Source organism: Nerophis lumbriciformis, linkage group LG07 (genome assembly GCF_033978685.3).
Source record: "Nerophis lumbriciformis linkage group LG07, RoL_Nlum_v2.1, whole genome shotgun sequence".
NCBI classification, from domain to species: domain Eukaryota; kingdom Metazoa; phylum Chordata; class Actinopteri; order Syngnathiformes; family Syngnathidae; genus Nerophis; species Nerophis lumbriciformis.
This window is the reverse complement of record NC_084554.2, coordinates 814843-840064: the sequence shown is the minus strand read 5'-3', so window position 1 is coordinate 840064 and position 25222 is coordinate 814843. Positions and strand designations below refer to the sequence as shown.

Sequence of the window (25222 nt, the reverse complement as noted above, 5' to 3'; positions counted from 1 at the left end):
TGCCTCATACCTGTGAGAATGCTGCGTGCGATTGAAAAAAGGAAGGAGCTTTGATTTATGAGCAGATTTTGCTCACGTCGGTGATGGACAAACAAAGTTGCTGATATTTGCTATTAGTCTGATTATATCTGCATGTCAATCAACACAATTCTTCAGCAAATAAACAAACAACAATCCCGTGGTGTGAAGTCATCACTCATCTTGCGTCAATTGAACACGTTCAAGGACCCAGCGCTCATTTCACTTTCTGTTGACACGATTTACACATTTTGAGTTCTTCCTTCAAAGCCATGTTTTCATCTTCCAGCTGCTCCGCTCGCCTCTCCAGCTCCCTCACGTAGATCTTCCTGCGTCGGCGGTATTCCCGGGCAGCCTCCCTGCGCACAAATGTCATATTAGGGCTGTCAAAATAAAAGCATTAAAATTCCTGTGATTAATCACATCGAAATGATGGCATTAATTGTGTGCATAAAAACAGATTTGTGGCAAACCTTTACCAGGGATGGTTACCTGAAAAGGTGAGTTTGTTATGTGCTTAGTGATCCAAACTTTTGACCTGATTCATATAATTAGATATAGAGGTATGTGAAAGTTGTTTACTTCCTTAAAGTTTTGTAATCAACCAGAAATATCAAGCAGCTAAAATGCACCAAACATGAATAAGTGTGGAGAGGCTTTTGGATTTTCCCATCATGCTTTGTAATGGAATTAAATGGGTGTCATTATAATATATTGTTTTGTGTGACCATATCTGTTGAATTATTATTTTTTTGCACCATGACTAAGGAAGGTTGTTTGCATTGGGTCATACAAGTATTACTGTGCTTGCTCATAATTATATCATGGCAATTGGTGATTAGAGTAGGGCAGTGGTTCTCAAACTTTTTTTGTCATCCCCCACTTTGGACAAGGGGGAGTTTTCAAGCCCCACCTGCCCCCATCGCCCCAACAGAGCGCTAATGCCAAGCTTTAACATTTTCAAATTTATTGAACATCAAGTTGTATACATTTGAACTCAATAACATAAAATAACATTAAGTTCAATAATAAATAAAATAACTGTGCAGCTGTGGTATAACTTGCATCAAGTTCAATAATAAATAAAATAACTTCCATCAAGTTCAATAATAAATAAAACAAAAATGTTATAACTTGCATCAAGTTCAATAATAAATCAAAAAAAGTGTTATAACTTGCATCACGTTCAATAATAAATCAAAAAAACTGTTATAACTTGCATCAAGTTCAATAATAAATCAAAAAAAGTGTTATAACTTGCATCACGTTCAATAATAAATCAAAAAAAGTGTTATAAATTGCATCAAGTTCAATAATAAATTAAATAAAAGTGTTATAACTTGCATCAAGTTCAATAATAAATCAAAAAAAGTGTTATAACTTGCATCAAGTTCAATAATAAATCAAAAAAGTGTTATAACTTGCATCAAGTTCAATAATAAATAAAACAAGTGTTATAACTTGCATCAAGTTCAATAATAATAAAACAAAAGTGTTATAACTTGCATCAAGTTCAATAATAAATCAAAAAAGTGTTATAACTTGCATCAAGTTCAATAATAAATCAAAAAAAGTGTTATAACTTGCATCAAGTTCAATAATAAATAAAACAAGTGTTATAACTTGCATCAAGTTCAATAATAATAAAACAAAAGTGTTATAACTTGCATCAAGTTCAATAATAAATCAAATAAAAGTGTTATAACTTGCATCAAGTTCAATAATAAATCAAATAACTTGCATCAAGTTCAATCATAAATCAAAAAAAGTGTTATAACTTGCATCAAGTTCAATAATAAATAAAACAAAAGTGTTATAACTTGCATCAAGTTCAATAACAAATCAAAAAAAGTGTTATAACTTGCATCAAGTTCAATAATAAATAAAACAAAAGTGTTATAACTTGCATCAAGTTCAATAATAAATCAAATAACTTGCATCAAGTTCAATAATAAATACAATAAAAGTGCCACTTTGCAATCTTTGCAAAAAAAAAAGGAGGAGCTATGCATTTGGCAAGACAGGGCAAGTGACAGCACTTTTCCCCAGGAGAGCCACCTTGCTTCACTGTGAAACAGCACGGCTGTATGATCAGCTCCCATTTCCTCACACAGTGCAGAGAACAGTCGCGCTTTCAGTGGTCGTGTTTTGATCAAATTGACCGCGCTCACAACATCTGTTAAAACCTCATTGAGTTCGGGGCTGAGCTGCCTTGACGCGAGTGCTTCCCGGTGAATGACACAGTGTGTGCCCGTCACATTTTTGTTTCTCTGCAGGCGCTGGCTCTGGCTCGACGACCTTTGAGGTGTGAGTCACAAATGTATATATTTGTGTAATTGTGGTCCACACATTAGCCTGCTACCCATCCGCTCGAAAGTTTGTTCCGCTTAGCCCCGCCCCCATTAGTTACTGTTGCTATGTCTGTCAAACTTTCGCTCGTACCGAGAAATATAAAGCCTACAGTAAAAATAAGTACCGGTAATTTCCATTTATTTATATAGCGGATTTCACAGACAGAATCACAAAGTGATTTACAGTGTGTATAGAAAATGAAAGCATAGTAAAAAAAATAATCTAAGAATATAATAATTTAAAAAAAAATTAAAGTGAAATTTCCTCCCGTTCCTCGCGCCCCACCTGTCATGTCTCTATTCCCCACCAGTGGGGTGCGCCCCACACTTTGAGAAACGCTGGAGTAGGGGTTGGTTAACTAGCTGCAGTGTGCTCAAACAACCAGCAGGCAGATAATACTGTACCATCTCTCCTTCTTTCGGACTTATCGGGTCCTCACATTGAGAAGGTGCCATTCTGGGGACTGAGGCAAAAACTAGAACAGGTGTGTATTTTAAGTGAAACATTTGAAAACACGTTACTGGATGACATTTCGACAATAACACTTGTATCACAATATCGGGGTCTTTTTTGAGAAAGTCATTTTAAATCACGCAAACAGCTGATTTACTGGGATTAATCACATTTTAAAAATGAATCGTTTGACAAAAATAATTAATAATAGACATGACAGTGTTGGGAACACCTTTTTCATTTATCCACCACAACCATTCAAATTCACGTAAACAATACCGTCTAAGATTCTTTATTTTTATTGGATAGATAAATAAATAAAATATGGTGTAGAATTAAATATATGAATGTGTGATACATTTATTTAATGTAAAATTGTATTTGATTAATTAATCGTGTAATTATTGATTTCGCAGTTTGAATAATTATTTAACGATTTAAATAATAATTTCCCGATTCAATTAATAATATCAATATTTAATGAACCATTAATTAAGTCCTGACACATTTTATTTAAATAATAAAATAAAATAATTCAACTGTGGAGTAATTAATTAAACAGCCGGAACCGGAAGAACCGGAAGAACCGGAAGAACTTTGAACATGTCACGAGGGAGGTGCTGGACATTGAGTCCGAGTGGACCATGTTCCGCGCCTCTATTGTCGAGGCGGCTGATTGGAGCTGTGGCCGCAAGGTAGTTGGTGCCTGTCGTGGCGGTAATCCTAGAACCCGTTGGTGGACGCCGGCGGTGAGGGATGCCGTCAGGCTGAAGAAGGAGTCCTATCGGGTTCTTTTGGCTCATAGGACTCCTGAGGCAGCGGACAAGTACCGACAGGCCAAGCGGTGTGCGGCTTCAGCGGTCGCGGAGGCAAAAACTCGGACGTGGGAGGAGTTCGGGGAGGCCATGGAAAAAGATTTCCGGACGGCTTCGAAGCAATTCTGGACCACCATCCGCCGCCTCAGGAAGGGGAAGCAGTGCAGTGTCAACACCGTGTATGGTGGGGATGGTGCTCTGCTGACCTCGACTGCGGATGTTGTGGATCGGTGGAGGGAATACTTCGAAGACCTCCTCAATCCTACCAGCACGTCTTCCTATAAGGAAGCAGGGCCTGGGGAATCTGTGGTGGGCTCTCCTATTTCTGGGGCTGAGGTTGCCGAGGTAGTTAAAAAGCTCCTCGGTGGCAAGGCCCCGGGGGTGGATGAGATCCGCCCGGAGTTCCTTAAGGCTCTGGATGTTGTGGGGCTGTCTTGGTTGACAAGACTCTGCAACATCGCATGGACATCGGGGGCGGTACCTCTGGATTGGCAGACCGGGGTGGTGGTTCCTCTCTTTAAGAAGGGGAACCGGAGGGTGTGTCCCAACTATCGTGGGATCACACTCCTCAGCCTTCCCGGTAAGGTCTATTCAGGTGTACTGGAGAGGAGGCTACGCCGGATAGTCGAACCTCGGATTCAGGAGGAACAGTGTTGTTTTCGTCCTGGTCGTGGAACTGTGGACCAGCTCTATACTCTCGGCAGGGTCTTTGAGGGTGCATGGGAGTTTGCCCAACCAGTCTACATGTGCTTTGTGGACTTGGAGAAGGCATTCGACCGTGTCCCTCGGGAAGTCCTGTGGGGAGTGCTCAGAGAGTATGGGGTAACGGACTGTCTTATTGTGGCAGTTCGCTCCCTGTATGATCAGTGTCAGAGCTTGGTCCGCATTGCCGGCAGTAAGTCGGACACGTTTCCGGTGAGGGTTGGACTCCGCCAAGGCTGCCCTTTGTCACCCATTCTGTTCATAACTTTTATGGACAGAATTTCTAGGCGCAGTCAAGGCGTTGAGGGGATCTGGTTTGGTGGCTGCAGGATTAGGTCACTGCTATTTGCAGATGATGTGGTCCTGATGGCTTCCTCCGGCCAAGATCTTCAGCTCTCACTGGATCGGTTCGCAGCTGAGTGTGAAGCGACTGGGATGGGAATCAGCACCTCCAAGTCCGAGTCCATGGTTCTCTCCCGGAAAAGGGTGGAGTGCCATCTCCGGGTTGGGGAGGAGATCTTGCCCCAAGTGGAGGAGTTCAAGTACCTCGGAGTCTTGTTCACGAGTGAGGGAAGAGTGGATCGTGAGATCGACAGGCGGATCGGTGCGGCGTCTTCAGTAATGCGGACGCTGTATCGATCCGTTGTGGTGAAGAAGGAGCTGAGCCGGAAGGCAAAGCTCTCGATTTAGCGGTCGATCTACGTTCCCATCCTCACCTATGGTCATGAGCTTTGGGTCATGACCGAAAGGACAAGATCACGGGTACAAGCGGCCGAAATGAGTTTCCTCCGCCGGGTGGCGGGGCTCTCCCTTAGAGATAGGGTGAGAAGCTCTGTCATCCGGGAGGAGCTCAAAGTAAAGCCGCTGCTCCTCCACATGGAGAGGAGCCAGATGAGGTGGTTCGGGCATCTGGTCAGGATGCCACCCGAACGCCTCCCTAAGGAGGTGTTTAGGGCACGTCCGACCGGTAGGAGGCCGCAAGGAAGACCCAGGACACGTTGGGAAGACTATGTCTCCCGGCTGGCCTGGGAACGCCTCGGGATCCCCCGGGAGGAGCTGGACCAAGTGGCCGGGGAGAGGGAAGTCTGGGCTTCCCTGCTTAAGCTGCTGCCCCCGCGACCCGACCTCGGATAAGCGGAAGAAGATGGATGGATGGATGGAGGAAATAGTTTATTGAATAAAAGTCAATTAATATACATACATATACAATTTAAATAATTACTTTTCCTGACTTAATTAGTCATTTTTCACATTTAATGTATTTCATTAACCTGTATGTTAGCGTTTCACAAACTCAGCCCTGACACACGTGTTCACAAGTAAAAAAACTAATTAAATCATGAAATATTTAAAATAAAATAAATAATAAAATAAATAAATAAAATATGGTGTAGAATTAAATACATGAATGTGTGATACATTTTTGAATGTAAAATTGTATTTGATTAATTAATCATGTAATTATTGATTTCGCAGTTTGAATAATTATTTAACGATTTAAATAATAATTTCCCGATTCAATTAATATCAATAATTCATCTATTTAATGAACCATTAATTAAGTCCTGACACATTTTATTTAAATAAATAAATAATTCAACTGTGGAGTAATTAATTAAACGAGGAAATAGTTTATTGAATAAAAGTAAATTAATATACATACATATACAATTTAAATAATTACTTTTCCTGACTTAGTCATTTTTCACATTTAATGTATTTCATTAACCTGTATGTTAGCGTTTCACAAACTCAGCCCTGACACACGTGTTCACAAGTAAAAAACGAATTAAATCATGAAATATTTAAAATAAAATAAATAATAAAATAAATAAATAAAATATGGTGTAGAATTAAATACATGAATGTGTGATACATTTTCGAATGTAAAATTGTATTTGGTTAATTAATCATGTAATTATTGATTTCGCAGTTTGAATAATTATTTAACGATTTAAATAATAATTTCCCCATTCAATTAATAATATCAATATTTAATGAACCATTAATTAAGTCCTGACACATTTTATTTAAATAATTAAATAAATAATTCAACTGTGGAGTAATTAATTAAATGAGGAAATAGTTTATTGAATAAAAGTAAATTAATATACATACATATACAATTTAAATAATTACTTTTCCTGACTTAATTAGTCATTTTTCACATTTAATGTATTTCATTAACCTGTATGTTAGCGTTTCACAAACTCAGCCCTGACACACGTGTTCACAAGTAAAAAAACTAATTAAATCATGAAATATTTCAAATAAAATAAATAATAAAATAAATAAATAAAATATGGTGTAGAATTAAATACATGAATGTGTGATACATTTGTGAATGTAAAATTGTATTTGATTAATTAATCGTGTAATTATTGATTTCGCAGTTTGAATAATTATTTAACGATTTAAATAATAATTTCCCCATTCAATTAATAATATCAATATTTAATGAACCATTAATTAAGTCCTGACACATTTTATTTAAAAAATTAAATAAATAATTCAACTGTGGAGTAATTAATTAAACGAGGAAATAGTTTATTGAATAAAAGTAAATTAATATACATACATATACAATTTAAATAATGACTTTTCCTGACTTAATTAGTCATTTTTCACATTTAATGTATTTCATTAACCTGTATGTTAGCGTTTCACAAACTCAGCCCTGACACACGTGTTCACAAGTAAAAAACGAATTAAATCATGAAATATTTAAAATAAAATAAATAATAAAATAAATAAATAAAATATGGTGTAGAATTAAATACATGAATGTGTGATACATTTTCGAATGTAAAATTGTATTTGGTTAATTAATCATGTAATTATTGATTTCGCAGTTTGAATAATTATTTAACGATTTAAATAATAATTTCCCCATTCAATTAATAATATCAATATTTAATGAACCATTAATTAAGTCCTGACACATTTTATTTAAATAATTAAATAAATAATTCAACTGTGGAGTAATTAATTAAATGAGGAAATAGTTTATTGAATAAAAGTAAATTAATATACATACATATACAATTTAAATAATTACTTTTCCTGACTTAATTAGTCATTTTTAACATTTAATGTATTTCATTAACCTGTATGTTAGCGTTTCACAAACTCAGCCCTGACACACGTGTTCACAAGTAAAAAAAACTGATTAAATCATGAAATATTTAAAATAAAATAAATAATAAAATAAATAAATAAAATATGGTGTAGAATTAAATACATGAATGTGTGATACATTTTCGAATGTAAAATTGTATTTGATTAATTAATCGTGTAATTATTGATTTCGCAGTTTGAATAATTATTTAACGATTTAAATAATAATTTCCCGATTCAATTAATAATATCAATATTTAATGAACCATTAATTAAGTCTTGACACATTTTATTTAAATAAATAAATAATTCAACTGTGGAGTAATTAATTAAACGAGGAAACAGTTTATTGAATAAAAGTAAATTAATATACATACATATACAATTTAAATAATTACTTTTCCTGACTTAATTAGTCATTTTTCACATTTAATGTATTTCATTAACCTGTATGTTAGCGTTTCACAAACTCAGCCCTGACACACGTGTTCACAAGTAAAAAAACTAATTAAATCATGAAATATTTCAAATAAAATAAATAATAAAATAAATAAATAAAATATGGTGTAGAATTAAATACATGAATGTGTGATACATTTGTGAATGTAAAATTGTATTTGATTAATTAATCGTGTAATTATTGATTTCGCAGTTTGAATAATTATTTAACGATTTAAATAATAATTTCCCCATTCAATTAATAATATCAATATTTAATGAACCATTAATTAAGTCCTGACACATTTTATTTAAAAAATTAAATAAATAATTCAACTGTGGAGTAATTAATTAAACGAGGAAATAGTTTATTGAATAAAAGTAAATTAATATACATACATATACAATTTAAATAATTACTTTTCCTGACTTAATTAGTCATTTTTCACATTTAATGTATTTCATTAACCTGCATGTTAGCGTTTCACAAACTCAGCCCTGACACACGTGTTCACAAGTAAAAAACGAATTAAATCATGAAATATTTAAAATAAAATAAATAATAAAATAAATAAATAAAATATGGTGTAGAATTAAATACATGAATGTGTGATACATTTTCGAATGTAAAATTGTATTTGGTTAATTAATCATGTAATTATTGATTTCGCAGTTTGAATAATTATTTAACGATTTAAATAATAATTTCCCCATTCAATTAATAATATCAATATTTAATGAACCATTAATTAAGTCCTGACACATTTTATTTAAATAATTAAATAAATAATTCAACTGTGGAGTAATTAATTAAATGAGGAAATAGTTTATTGAATAAAAGTAAATTAATATACATACATATACAATTTAAATAATTACTTTTCCTGACTTAATTAGTCATTTTTAACATTTAATGTATTTCATTAACCTGTATGTTAGCGTTTCACAAACTCAGCCCTGACACACGTGTTCACAAGTAAAAAAAACTGATTAAATCATGAAATATTTAAAATAAAATAAATAATAAAATAAATAAATAAAATATGGTGTAGAATTAAATACATGAATGTGTGATACATTTTCGAATGTAAAATTGTATTTGATTAATTAATCGTGTAATTATTGATTTCGCAGTTTGAATAATTATTTAACGATTTAAATAATAATTTCCCGATTCAATTAATAATATCAATATTTAATGAACCATTAATTAAGTCTTGACACATTTTATTTAAATAAATAAATAATTCAACTGTGGAGTAATTAATTAAACGAGGAAACAGTTTATTGAATAAAAGTAAATTAATATACATACATATACAATTTAAATAATTACTTTTCCTGACTTAATTAGTCATTTTTCACATTTAATGTATTTCATTAACCTGTATGTTAGCGTTTCACAAACTCAGCCCTGACACACGTGTTCACAAGTAAAAAAAACTAATTAAATCATGAAATATTTAAAATAAAATAAATAATAAAATAAATAAATAAAATATGGTGTAGAATTAAATACATGAATGTGTGATACATTTTTTAATGTAAAATTGTATTTGATTAATTAATCATGTAATTATTGATTTCGCAGTTTGAATAATTATTTAACGATTTAAATAATAATTTCCCGATTCAATTAATAATATCAATATTTAATGAACCATTAATTAAGTCCTGACACATTTTATTTAAATAATTAAATAAATAATTCAACTGTGGAGTAATTAATTAAACGAGGAAATAGTTTATTGAATAAAAGTGAATTAATATACATACATATACAATTTAAATAATTACTTTTCCTGACTTAATTAGTCATTTTTAACATTTAATGTATTTCATTAACCTGTATGTTAGCGTTTCACAAACTCAGCCCTGACACACGTGTTCACAAGTAAAAAACTGATTAAATCATGAAATATTTCAAATAAAATAAATAATAAAATAAATAAATAAAATATGGTGTAGAATTAAATAATTACTTTTTGCATATCTGATAATGATTTAGTGAGTTAATTATTTCCTGACTTAATTAGTCATTTTTCACATTTAATGTATTTCATTAACCTGTTTGTTAGTGTTTCACAAACTCAGCCCTGACACACGTGTTCACAAGTAAAAAACTAATTAAATCATGAAATATTTCAAATAAAATAAATAAATAAATAATAAAATAAATAAATAAATAAAATAAACATTTTAAATAATCAAGTCATTCGTTAAATAATTAAATCAGCAATTAAATGATTAAATATTGATTTTTTTAAAGTATTACATGATTAAATATATTTTTCCAGAAAATGAATAACATGTATTTAATTCCAATTATATATTTATATAATTATATAATAATATAATAATAATAATATAATATAATATAATAATAATATAATAATAATATAATAATATATTATAATATAATTATATTTATATATTATATTTAAAGACAAATTGAAGTTGTATTTAAAAAAAAAAAGTTTTGATTTGGTTTTGTCCCATTTGAACCTACAGACAAAAACAACACAAGTTGAAAAAAATAGCAAAAACATTTAAATGAAAAAGGTACAAATATGGGGTATTGTGTGTAGAATTTTGAGTTGGAAAAAAAATCATGAAAATGCTTAAAAATATAACACAAAGTTGTTGTTCCTTTAAAAACACATGACACAAAATGACATGATAAGATATTTAAACATCTTCTGAGTTTTGGTAAGTGACCCCGACACACAACGTTTGCACACCTGTGCTGCACGACCAGAGTGAAGCAAAGTATCGTCTACCTGTTCTTCATCAAGCTGCGTTCTGATTGTTTGCGGGGAAGACTTCCCTGGACCACACCCTGCGGGAAAAGGGAGTTAGGGAATTGTAGCTGGGAGGCGGTCAGATCACCTGAGGGACCAGCACAAACACAAACATGTTACACAACATCCTGCTCGACATGGAACACCAGGATGATACAGTACACATAACATAAGTACATAGTATATAAATAAACACACCTTGTATACAAATACATAGTATATAAACACAACTTGTATACACATACATAGTATATAAACACACCTTGTATACAAATACATAGTATATAAACACAACTTGTATACACATACATAGTATATAAACACACCTTGTATACACATAAATAGTATATAAACACACCTTGTATACAAATACCGTATATAAACACACCTTGTATACAAATACATAGTATATAAACACACCTTGTATACAAATACCGTATATAAACACACCTTGTATACAAATACATAGTATATAAACACACCTTGTATACAAATACATAGTATATAAACACACCTTGTATACAAATACATAGTATATAAACACACCTTGTATACAAATACATAGTATATAAACACACCTTGTATACACATACATAGTATATAAACACACCTTGTATACAAATACATAGTATACAAACACACCTTGTATACAAATACATAGTATATAAACACACCTTGTATACAAATACATAGTATATAAACACACCTTGTATTCAAATACATAGTATATAAACACACCTTGTATACAAATACATAGTATACAAGCACACCTTGTATACAAATACATAGTATATAAACACACCTTTTATACAAATACATAGTATATAAACATACCTTGTATACAAATACATAGTATATAAACACACCTTGTATACAAATACATAGTATACAAACACACCTTGTATACAAATACATAGTATATAAACACACCTTGTATACAAATACATAGTATATAAACATACCTTGTATACAAATACATAGTATATAAACACACCTTGTATACAAATACCGTATATAAACACACCTTGTATACAAATACATAGTAAATAAACACACCTTGTATACAAATACATAGTATATAAACTCAACTTGTATACACATAAATAGTATATAAACATACCTTGTATACAAATACATAGTATATAAGCACACCTTGTATACAAATACATAGTATATAAACATACCTTGTATACAAATACATAGTTTATAAACACACCTTGTATACAAATACATAGTATATAAACACACCTTGTATACAAATACATAGTATATAAACACACCTTGTATACAAATACACAGTATATAAACACAACTTGTATACACATACATAGTATATAAACACACCTTGTATACAAATACATAGTATATAAGCACACCTTGTATACAAATACATAGTATATAAACACACCTTGTATTCAAATACATAGTATATAAACACACTTTGTATACACATACATAGTATATAAACACACCTTGCATACAAATACATAGTATATAAACATACCTTGTATACAAATACATAGTATATAAACATACCTTGTATACAAATACATAGTTTATAAACACACCTTGTATACAAATACATAGTATATAAACATACCTTGTATACAAATACATAGTATATAAACACACCTTGTATACAAATACATAGTATATAAACACACCTTGTATACAAATACAGTATACAAACACACCTTGTATACACATAAATAGTATATAAACACACCTTGTATACAAATACATAGTATACAAACACATCTTGTATACAAATACAGTATATAAACACAACTTGTATACACATACATAGTATATAAACACACCTTGTATACAAATACATAGTATATAAACACACCTTGTATACAAATACATAGTATATAAACAAACCTTGTATACATATACATAGTATATAAACACACCTTGCATACAAATACATAGTATATAAACATACCTTGTATACAAATACATAGTATATAAACACACCTTGTATACAAATACATAGTATATAAACACACCTTGTATACAAATACATAGTATATAAACATACCTTGTATACAAATACATAGCCCCTTTTTTAAGACCAGTTGATCTGCCGTCTCTCCTGCGTGGAGAGGTTATCAGGTGGCAACGGATCAGTTTCCACGAGCTGTTTGGAGTCAGGAATCCAGGTGGATCTCAGCCTCGTTACTAATGCTGACGTTGCAATTATGTAACTGGATTGTGGCACCCATGCATACCGGGGAGTCTTGTCCTTAGACTGTCTCACAGACCTCCACCGACAGGCCTTGGTTTTTGGTTTTTCTGTCCGTCCTAAAGACATTCTCTGCCTTGGTCTTGGCCTTGGCTTGTACCTAGGTTTGCCAACTTGATGATTCTTTGACCACATTTGTCGTTACTCACAGAAGATGCTGTCATCAGCCTCAACCCCAGTAGAATCAGAATCAGAGAGAAGGCAGTTATGAGGGACAATGGGGCAGTCCGTTCAGGATGGTTATGGCCCTGGGGAAGAAGCTGTTCTTTAGCCTGTTTGTTTTGGTTTTAATGCACCTGTAGCGCTTCCCAGAGGGCAGCAGGTGGAACAGGTCAGAGCCAGGGTGGGTGCTGTCCTTGATGATGGCACTGGCTCTGTTGAGGCAGCGGGAGGTGTAGATGTCCGTCAGAGAGGGGAGAGGGCGGCCGATGATCTTCTGAGCCGTCTTGACCACTCTTTGCAGCCTCTCCCTGTCTGCTGCAGTGCAGCTGCCGTACCATACCGTAATACAGTAGGTCAGCAGGCTCTCGATGGACGAGCGGTAGAAGGTCAGCAGCAGGTCAGGCTTCAGGTTGTACTTCCCGAGGACTCTAAGGAAGTGTAGCCGCTGCTGAGCCTTCTTGATGATTGATGTGGTGTTGACTGTCCAGGAGAAGTCATTAGAGATGTGGACTCCAAGGTACCTGAAGGTGTGGACCCTCTCTACACGCTCGCCGTTGATGTAGAGGGGGGCAGGGTCGGTGCTGCTCCTCCTGAAGTCGACGATGATCTCTCTGGTCTTGCTGGTGTTGAGAGCGAGGTTGTTCTCCGAAGACCAGGCCGTCAGCTTCAGGACCTCCTCTCTGTAGGCAGCCTCGTCACCCCTGGAGATGAGCCCGACCACTGTGGTATCGTCGGCGAACTTGACGGTAAGGTTGTCACTGTGGGCCGGACTGCAGTCATGGGTGTAAAGGCAGTAGAGGAGGGGGCTCAGCACACAGCCCTGTGGGGAGCCAATGCTCAGCGTGCGGGAGGATGAGAGGTGCGGGCCAAGTCTCACATTCTGGGGTCGGTCCGCTAGGAAGTCCCTTATCCAGGCGTTTGTGAGAGGGGGGAGGCCAAGAGTGTCCAGTTTATTGCAGAGTCTGTCCGGAATTATAGGTGGTGTAAAAGGAGAAGACGTGCCACACCATCTATGGACCTCGCTGAACCAAGTTCTCTTTGAAGACGTAGGTCCTATTAGTGCGGTGAGTCTGAGCACATAGTCCCCCTTTACAAAAAGTTGGCCTTTTTCCACTTAGGACCAGAAACAAGGGTGTGGCTCTGTGACACAGAGTTGACCATCTGATTATCTGCCAAAGAAGAAGACAGACCTCTACGGTACCAGGATAAGATCCTCAGACCAATTGTCTGATACAGTTGGTTCCGGGTTCCTACAGATGCTTGACAATGGCAGGACTGTGTCAGCAGTTTCTGGATTGATGCTCTAGGACTATTTGTTCTAATCCAACAGAGCCTCTACAAACTATCTGTTGTCCCCTGAGGAGCATGCCAGGATGTTGAGGGTGGTCTTACCTACTGTGCCACATTCTGATGATGGTTTTGAATTAGTTTAGTAGTACAATCAACCAACCAACCAATACTTTCAACCGGAATATTGAACTCTTCAGGATTTGGTGATTGAAGTTTATACCCATAGATCAGCAGTGGGTGTGGTGTTGGTACCTGGTTGAGTAGTCGACATGGCGATCGGCACAATCTGAGCTCCCTCGTTCTGGTAGCAGAATGGACCGCCTGAAAAGAGTCATTGGAAAAACTGCTTCACTATTTGTACACCCTTGTTCTTTGTGGTAACAAGTAAGTAGGAGGGGGGGGTTGAGTTTTTCCTTGCCCTGATGTGGGATCTGAGCCGAGGATGTGGTTGTGGCTTGTGCAGCCCTTTGAGACACTCGTCATTTAGGGCTATATGAATAAACTTTTGATTGATTGATTAGATTGAAGAAAAACTCTACGCGAGAAAACACGTTTTTTTGGTGACACAGTAAGTTGAATGATGCAGACACGTTTGTTACTGGATACTTTCTAATACGCGCACGTATGTGTACGCAATATGCAACTATAATTATTTGATTCTTGTTTATATTGACAAATGTCACCTTTTATTGTTCAATGATTATTACCTATGTCTAGCTTGAGTGCTATTGTATGCTTAGCTGTTGTGTAGCTGCTAGCTCCTAGTAGTCTGTAGTCTACCATGTTTACTTCTCCTATGTCATGTCTGTGTAATCATGTTTTGTTTTAAGTCATGTTTTGTTTAGTTATAGGACTCTTTAGTTTCTGTCTTTTCACTCCCTTGTCTTGTTTCCATGATTACCCCATTAGTTTCACCTGTTCCACGTTTGGACTCATTGTGCACTATTGTTTGTCACCATAGCAACCATTAGTTTTCACCTGTCACGTCACGCACCTGTTTCACGTTTTGAGTCACGCACCTGCTTTCACTAATCATGTCCATAGTATTTAAGTTCATTCATTTTCTGTTGTTCGTCCTGACGACATCACCACATTTATGCTCTGTCCATGCCTGGCACTTCTTCCCATGTCCATTCTTCATGCAACTATTTTTGTCTAAGCCAAGTAAGTTTTTGTTCCATGTTTATAGTCTTTTTGTTTTTCATAGTTTGTTCTCCGCCACTGGGCGTGCTTTTCATTTGTACTTTTTTGCTATAGTCTTTTGGTTTCATAGTTTATTCTCCTAGAACCCGTTGGTGGACACCGGCGGTGAGGGATGCCGTCAAGCTGAAGAAGGAGTCCTATCGGGTTCTTTTGGCTCATAGGACTCCTGAGGCAGCGGACAGGTACCGACAGGCCAAGCGGTGTGCGGCTTCAGCGGTCGCAGAGGCAAAAACTCGGACATGGGAGGAGTTCGGTGAGGCCATGGAAAACGACTTCCGGACGGCTTCGAAGCGATTCTGGACCACCATCCGCCGCCTCAGGAAGGGGAAGCAGTGCACTATCAACACCGTGTATGGTGCGGATGGTGTTCTGCTGACCTCGACTGCGGATGTTGTGGATCGGTGGAGGGAATACTTCGAAGACCTCCTCAATCCCACCGACACGTCTTCCTATGAGGAAGCAGTGCCTGGGGAGTCTGTGGTGGGCTCTCCTATTTCTGGGGCTGAGGTTGCTGAGGTAGTTAAAAAGCTCCTCGGTGGCAAGGCCCCGGGGGTGGATGAGATCCGCCCGGAGTTCCTTAAGGCTCTGGATGTTGTGGGGCTGTCTTGGTTGACAGAACTCTGCAGCATCGCGTGGACATCGGGGGCGGTACCACTGGATTGGCAGACCGGGGTGGTGGTTCCTCTCTTTAAGAAGGGGAACCGGAGGGTGTGTTCTAACTATCGTGGGATCACACTCCTCAGCCTTCCCGGTAAGGTCTATTCAGGTGTACTGGAGAGGAGGCTACGCCGGATAGTCGAACCTCGGATTCAGGAGGAACAGTGTGGTTTTCGTCCTGGTCGTGGAACTGTGGACCAACTCTATACTCTCGGCAGGGTCCTTGAGGGTGCATGGGAGTTTGCCCAACCAGTCTACATGTGTTTTGTGGACTTGGAGAAGGCATTCGACCGTGTCCCTCGGGAAGTCCTGTGGGGAGTGCTCAGAGAGTATGGGGTATCGGACTGTCTGATTGTGGCGGTCCGCTCCCTGTATGATCAGTGTCAGAGCTTGGTCCGCATTGCCGGTAGTAAGTCGGACACGTTTCCAGTGAAGGTTGGACTCCGCCAAGGCTGTCCTTTGTCACCCATTCTGTTCATAACTTTTATGGACAGAATTTCTAGGCGCAGTCAAGGCGTTGAGGGGATCCGGTTTGGTGGCTGCAGGATTAGGTCTCTGCTTTTTGCAGATGATGTGGTCCTGATGGCTTCATCTGGCCAGGATCTTCAGCTCTCACTGGATCGGTTCGCAGCCGAGTGTGAAGCGACTGGGATGAGAATCAGCACCTCCAAGTCCGAGTCCATGGTTCTCGCCCGGAAAAGGGCGAGAACCATGAGATCTTGCCCCAAGTGGAGGAGTTCAAGTACCTCGGAGTCTTGTTCACGAGTGAGGGAAGAGTGGATCGTGAGATCGACAGGCGGATCGGTGCGGCGTCTTCATTAATGCGGACGCTGTATCGGTCCGTTGTGGTGAAGAAGGAGCTGAGCCGGAAGGCAAAGCTCTCGATTTACCGGTCGATCTACGTTCCCATCCTCACCTATGGTCATGAGCTTTGGGTTATGACCGAAAGGACAAGATCACGGGTACAAGCGGCCGAAATGAGTTTCCTCCGCCGGGTGGCGGGTCTCTCCCTTAGAGATAGGGTGAGAAGCTCTGTCATCCGGGAGGATCTCAAAGTAAAGCCGCTGCTCCTCCACATGGAGAGGAGCCAGATGAGGTGGTTCGGGCATCTGGTCAGGATGCCACCCGAACGCCTCCCTAGGGAGGTGTTTAGGGCACGTCCGACCGGTATGAGGCCGCGGGGAAGACCCAGGACACGTTGGGAAGACTATGTCTCCCGGCTGGCTTGGGAACGCCTCGGGGTCCCCCGGGAGGAGCTGGATGAAGTGGCTGGGGAGAGGGAAGTCTGGGCTTCCCTGCTTAGGCTGCTGCCCCCGCGACCCGACCTCGGATAAGCGGAAGAAGATGGATGGATGGATGGAGTTTATTCTCCGCCACTGTGCGCGCTTTCATTTATTCCTTTTTTTTTTATAATAATAAATAAATCATGTACCTTCATTCCCGTCTCGCCCGAGCCAACTTTCCGTTGCATCCCGGAAAAGCACACACCCAAGACCCAGTCATGACATCCTAAATAAGTTGACTAAAATAGAAGCAAAGCCCTACGTGATAAAACAAGTTTTTTTTTTAGTGACACAGTAAGTTGAATGATGCAGACACGTTTGTTACTGGATACTTTCTAATACGCGTTTGTATGTGTACGCACGCAATATACAACTATAATTATTTGATACTAGTTTATATTGACACATTTTATTGTTCTATGATTATTACCTATGTCTAGCTTGAGTGTTATTGTGTGCTTAGCTGCTGTGTAGCTGCTAGTTAGCCTAGCATGTTTACGTTTAGTAAAATAGAAGAAAGTGTGTGTTTATTGGAGGACATTTGGATGTTAACGTTGCACAAAGAATAATAGTACATGGTGAAGTCCGGCCCCTCGGTCCTTTGCCTAGTGGAAAGGTGGCCCCTAGAAAGGCTTTGAAGTGTGAGGGAAATGAAAGGTGTTGACTGTCATGTTTAGGGAACAAACCCTGCTTGTTACCTTGGACTCCGGGCAAGAAGTTGTTGTGGTAACCCCACAGGTTGGTGCAGAAGTCTGGAGAGGTGGAGTCGCTGGGCAGAGTCTGGGAGGTGATGGTGGCCATAGAGGACAAGGCCTGGGGGCCCTCCAGGGACACACTGGGACTTGGAGACTTGAACAGAAAAGACTGTTCAATACTGACTATGGTCCAGAAAAGTGTAGTCCAGTTGAACACAGAGCGGATGGTGGTCCAAGGTGTGTGTGTGTGTGTGTGTGTGTGTGTGTGTGTGTGTGTGTGTGTGTGTGTGTGTGTGTGTGTGTGGAGAAGAAACAATATTAGGAAGTTACTCACATCCATCGCTGTCAAGTACTTTGGACGCCAAGTCCACTGGCAGGAAATAAAAGATCAGCTGGACTATAACAAGAATTCAAAGAGCAAAAGGGCGGCTTGAAAGTCATGTGACACTTCTGACGACACCCTGAAAACACACACACTTTTAAATATATACATATGTACATACAGTCGACTTGTAAAGAACATCATGTCATGACTTGACAATCATTTCTATGTTTTTGTGATGTAGTGATTGGAGCACATACTTGTGTCATGTCTGTGTAATCATGTTTTGTTTGAAGTCATGTTTTGTTTAGTTTCTGGCTTTTTCACTCCCTTGTCTTGTCACCATAGTTACCCATTAGTTTCACCTGTCATGTCACGCACCTGTTTTGAGTCACGCACCTGTTGTTAATTATGTCCATAGTATTTAAGTTCATTCGTTTTCTGTTGTTCGTCCTGACGACCTCACACCACATTTATGCTCTGTCCATTTTTTCATGTCCATTAGTGATGGGTCCGGCATCACCGATGCATCGGCGCATGCGTCGAGCTCATAGAGCGAAACCCTGTGTCGGTGCGCGTACCGCTTTTAGAAAGTCACGTGACCGACCATGAGCTGTTTTGGTCACGTGACCGATACGCCAACTGTGTCGCCTCCTCTGTGCCCTGTGAGCGGCTCTTTTCTACAGCCCGAGAAATAATAACTAAGAAGAGAAATCGTCTAAAATGTAATACGTCGGAAAAACTTTTTTTTTTTTTTTTAAATAAAAATGTGTAAAAAAATAAAATTAAAACAATTCCCAGTCCACAATCATCCACAACACGTTCTCTTAGATGTCCATGTTATGATACATGTTCACATTATTTATTGACTGTATCTAAAAAAGATAAAAAAATATATTTTTATTTAAATGAAGATATGAAATAATCCTAAATGACTTGGTTTATATTATTGTATATACTAGGGCAGGGGTCACCAACGCGGTCACCAGGTCGCCCGTAAGGACCAGATCAGTCGCCCGCTGGCCTGTTCTAAAAATAGCTCAAAGAGCAGCACTTACCAGTGAGCTGCCTCTATTTTTTAAATTGTATTTATTTACTAGCAAGCTGGTCTCGCTTTGCTCCACATTTTTAATTCTAAAAGAGACAAAACTCAAATAGAATTTGAAAATCCACGAAAATATTTTAAAGACTTGGTCTTCACTTGGAATAAGCGGTAGAAAATGGATGGATGGATGGGTCTTCACTTGTTTAAATTAATTCATTTATTTTTTTACTTTGCTTCTTATTACTTTTAGAAATACAATTTTAGAGAAAAAAATACAACCTTAAAAATGATTTTAGGATTTTTAAACAAATATACCTTTTAAATATCTTCCTCTTCTTTCCTGACAATTTAAATCAATGTTCAAGTAAAAAAAAAATTTTTTATTATTGTAAAGAATAATAAATATTTTAGCTTCTGTTTTTTTTGGCGAAGAATATTTGTGAAATATTTCTTCAAACTTACTATGATTAAAATTCCCAAAAATTATTCTGGCAAATCTAGAAAATCGGTAGAATCAAATTTAAATCTTATTTCAAAGTACTTTGAATTTCTTTTAAAATTTTTGTTCTGGAAAATCTAGAAGAAATACTGATTTGTCTTTGTTAGAAATATAGCTTGGTCCAATTTGTTAAATATTCTAACAAAGTGCAGATTGGATTTTAACCAATTTAAAACATGTCATCAAAATTCTAAAATGTATCTTAATCAGGAAAAATGACTAATGATGTTCCATAAATTATTTTTTAAATTTTTTCCAAAAGATTCAAATAAGCTAGTTTTTCTCTTCTTTTTGTCGGTTGAATTTTGAATTATACAGAGTCGAAATTGAAGATAAACTATGTTTTAAATTTTTTCATGTTTTCTCCTCTTTTAAACCGTTCAATTAAGTGTTTTTTTCATCATTTATTCTCTACAAAAAACCTTCCGTAAAAGGGAAAAAAAATGTACGACGGAATGACAGACAGAAATACCCATTTTTTTATATATATATAAATGTATTTATTTAGCTATTCTTGTTTAAATCACACTTACGTGTAACTTACAAATGACAATATATTTATTTATTTAAGTGTGTATCAAACTGGTAGCCCTTCGCATTAATCAGTACCCAAGAAGTAGTTTTTGGTTTCAAAAAGGTTGGTGACCCCTGTACTAGGGCATCAAATCAGTGTCAGTTGAGTCGGTCCATAGGTTGCCTGTAGGGATTTTTACTGTCCAGCAGATGTCAGTATTTAGTGACACAGTATCGACACAGTATCGATACAGTTTTGCAATGTGTCGAAACGCTTCATGACGCCTCATCAACCCATCACTAGTGTATCGTGACATGGACTAAACATATCCACATATACAGGTAAAAGCCAGTAAATTAGAATATTTTGAAAAACTTGATTTATTTCAGTAATTGCATTCAAAAGGTGTAACTTGTACATTATATTTATTCATTGCACACAGACTGATGCATTCAAATGTTTATTTCATTTAATTTTGATGATTTGAAGTGGCAACAAATGAAAATCCAAAATTCCGTGTGTCACAAAATTAGAATATTACTTAAGGCTAATACAAAAAAGGGATTTTTAGAAATGTTGGCCAACTGAAAAGTATGAAAATGAAAAATATGAGCATGTACAATACTCAATACTTGGTTGGAGCTCCTTTTGCCTCAATTACTGCGTTAATGCGGCGTGGCATGGAGTCCATGAGTTTCTGGCACTGCTCAGGTGTTATGAGAGCCCAGGTTGCTCTGATAGTGGCCTTCAACTCTTCTGCGTTTTTGGGTCTGGCATTCTGCATCTTCCTTTTCACAATACCCCACAGATTTTCTATGGGGCTAAGGTCAGGGGAGTTGGCGGGCCAATTTAGAACAGAAATACCATGGTCCGTAAACCAGGCACGGGTAGATTTTGCGCTGTGTGCAGGCGCCAAGTCCTGTTGGAACTTGAAATCTCCATCTCCATAGAGCAGGTCAGCAGCAGGAAGCATGAAGTGCTCTAAAACTTGCTGGTAGACGGCTGCGTTGACCCTGGATCTCAGGAAACAGAGTGGACCGACACCAGCAGATGACATGGCACCCCAAACCATCACTGATGGTGGAAACTTTACACTAGACTTCAGGCAACGTGGATCCTGTGCCTCTCCTGTCTTCCTCCAGACTCTGGGACCTCGATTTCCAAAGGAAATGCAAAATTTGCTTTCGTCAGAAAACATGACTTTGGACCACTCAGCAGCAGTCCAGCTCTTTTTTTCCTTAGCCCAGGTGAGACGCTTTTCGCGCTGTTTCTTGGTCAGCAGTGGCTTGACACGAGGTATGCGGCAGTTGAAACCCATGTCTTTCAAGCGTCTCTTGGTGGTGGATCTTGAAGCACTGACTCCAGCAGCTGTCCACTCCTTCTGAATCCCCCCCACATTTTTGAATGGGTTTTTTTTCACAATCTTGACCAGGGCGCGGTGATCCCTATCGCTTGTACACTTTTTCTGACCACAGTTTTTCCTTCCCTTTGCCTCTCCATTAATGTGTTTGGACACAGAGCTCTGAGAACAGCCAGCCTCTTCAGCAATAACCTTTTGTGTCTTTCCCTCCTTGTGCAATGTGTCGATGGTTGCCTTTTGGACAGCTGTCAAATCTGAAGTCTTTCCCATGTTTGTGTAGGCTTCAGAACTGGACTGAGAGACCATTTAAAGCCCTTTGCAGGTGTTTTGAGTTAATCAGCTGATTAGTTTGTGGCACCAGGTGTCTTCAAAATTTAACCCTTACACAATATTCTAATTTTGTGACACACGGAATTTTGGATTTTCATTTGTTGCCACTTCAAATCATCAAAATGAAATGAAATAAACATTTGAATGCATCAGTCTGTGTGCAATGAATAAATATAATGTACAAGTTACACCTTTTGAATGCAATTACTGAAATAAATCAAGTTTTTCAAAATATTCTAATTTACTGGCTTTTACCTGTATAATAATTATACACAGAACATGTTAAAAGAGAAAATAAGCAGATTTTTAACAGTAAATGAACAAGCAGATTAATAATCAATTTTTACAATTTGTCCCTCATAATGTGTACAAAATAATAAATGACACAATATGTTACTGACTAATTAGGAGTCTTTGTTTGTTTACTTACTACTAAAAGACAAGTTGTCTATTTTATTTAAGGACTAAATGACAATAATAAACATATGTTTCATGTACACTAACATTTTTTGTTACAATAAAGACATTTTTTGTGGTCCCATTTATTCAGAAAAGTTCTGTAATCTGGTAAGGGGACCACCCTAGTCAGGCCCGGCCCTAACCAATCTGGCGCCCTAGGCAAGATTTTAGGTGGCGCCCCCCAACATCGGCAGTGAAGTGTATATACTCACAAGAAACCGAATAGCTTTGTCTTTGACCTTTTTTTTACTTAAAGAAAGCAAATTAACAATCAGAATAGTTAACAAGATAAAAAAAATATGAATAAATAAATGAATGCAAAAACTAAAAAATGAATATATGAAATACAATATTTTTTACATACATATTGCTTAATTAACATTAATGATGTGCACTTTAACAACTAGGCTTACAACTATACCTAATATATAAAGGGGTGGAAAAGTGACTATTACCTGCAGGGCAAACATTAGCTAACCAGAAGGCAATAACAATGTAAACAAAAAACACCTGCTTAAAAGATCTAATACAAATGTCCCTGAGGAATGTAAGGTGGGAGTACTGTAATTACCTAACGTTACATTATTATTTTCCATACCAATTTAGCCCCCTCCACAATATTAACCCGACGTTAAAACAGAACTAGCTATTTATTGATTAGCAATTGCCGAATCATGTAACATTAGCTTAATGCTAAAAAGCCAGGTTACTATCACATTCTGTAACAGACAAATAATTTCATGTAGGCTAACGTTACCTACCTGCTACCTCTGTCTTTTTCTCGTTTCTCCTCCTCTTCTTTTCTCTTTTTTCTTCCCTGGGCACCTGACAGTTTTGGCCGTTTTGGCATCTTGTGTTGATTTTTTGATGTGGTGACGTCCAAAAAGAGTCATGATACGGGAAGGGAGGGGGCGCACCGTGCGGGGGGGGGGCGTAATGTTGTAACAAATAATATTTCTATTAAATAGGCTTTACTTTGCATTTTAATTAACATGGGATTATTTTTTGTATTTAGAAATAATAGTACCAACTTTTTTTTCTCTTTTTTTTTCTCTCCAACATTTGTGGCACTGGCGTGGCGCCCCCTGATGGACGGCGCCCTTAGCATTTGCCTATACGGCCTATGCCACGGGCCGGCCCTGACCCTAGTGCAGAGTAACAAGTCGTACCATTGTCAACCTGTAGCTCCGCCCCTTACCTGTAGGGCACCTACCATTGGACAGTAGCAGGTTTGAGTGTACGTCATGTGACACGTAGTCAGATGGATTTATTCAAGTTATCACAGAATGACAGAAAGTCTTTCTTTGTTTTACACAGTACAAAAAAAAAAGTGCCATTTAGTGTGAATGTTGTTTAGGAGGAGGCGATCCCAGAGAGCAGAGCCAGCAGGAAGACCAGACTTCCTGCCGAGAACAGGACCAGCAGCAGCACATTGGTCTGAGTGACAAGCATGTTTATATTTAATATCTCATCAACCTTTCACTCGCCGTGTGTCGTCTCGTCTTCTTACCTTTGCAGCGTCTGAAGGCCAAAGACAAAAACACAACAAAAGACATTTTTATATTCAAAATCATATCAATAATCTTTTTATTCTGATTCAAAATGTCCTCAAAAAGATGTTTTTTTTTTTACAACATTTCTAGGCTAAAAGGTGGAAATTCCCAAAACCTAGGAATCAATATCAATACTCAATTTTCATTTCTTGAATGTGTTTTAATTAATATTCTTGTTTTTGATCATAAAATATCATTTTTTATTGCAATATTAGAAAATGATGTTGTCCAAATCTTCTTTTATTAGCATTGTCAAGTATGGTAATTACACTTAGATAACAGTAGTGCACACTTTGCTCAATATGGTCTTTTGTTGCGCCCCAAAAAGTGTTAATACTGTAAGTGTTGCACTTATTAAGGAACCAGCTGTTTGATGGTAACTTAGTTGTACTTTTCATTGACCCGCTTAGAGGCGTCGCAAATGCTAATCAGTAGCATGTCAATGGCAAAGCCAGTGCATATTAGCATCAAGCTAGCCCATTTTGGAAAAGTGGTGTCTTACTTCACTTTGCGGTTTTCTGAGCTATGGAAAATGTCAACATTATCTGGAGTTACTTTGACTCGGTCCGCTCTCAGTGCTGCTGGAGTGATCGCCAGGAGCTGGGACATGACGTCACGCACCACCCAGGCACCGTCTAATTTTATGTGAATCTTCTCACGTCGGTCGGCTCTTGGCGGTCACTCCGGCAGCACTGAGAGCAGACTCGGCCAAACGGCCTCCGGGTGACCTTGCCATTTTCAACGCCAAACAGAGAAACCGACTCGGAAAAATGCTCCAACTCAAGTAAAGTAAGGCTCCATTTTTCCAAAAAATGCACTAGCTTGATGCTAATATACATTGGCTTTGCTATTGACACGCAACTGATTAGCATTAGCTACAAATATGTACAATACTTACAGTATTAA

At 37.3% G+C, this 25222-nt stretch overlaps 1 protein-coding gene across 1 annotated transcript; it reads right to left on the bottom strand.

The window, feature by feature from the left end:
* Positions 1-235: 235 nt before the first annotated feature.
* Positions 236-19263, bottom strand: LOC133609904 (cAMP-responsive element modulator-like). The gene is made up of 5 exons (XM_061965956.2): positions 18569-19263; positions 18238-18388; positions 14649-14717; positions 10676-10784; positions 236-377 (listed from the first exon to the last, which is right to left on the bottom strand). The coding sequence occupies exons 1-5, from the start codon at positions 18572-18574 to the stop codon at positions 236-238; spliced, it is 477 nt and encodes a 158-aa protein (XP_061821940.1). The 5' UTR covers positions 18575-19263.
* Positions 19264-25222: the final 5959 nt, after the last annotated feature.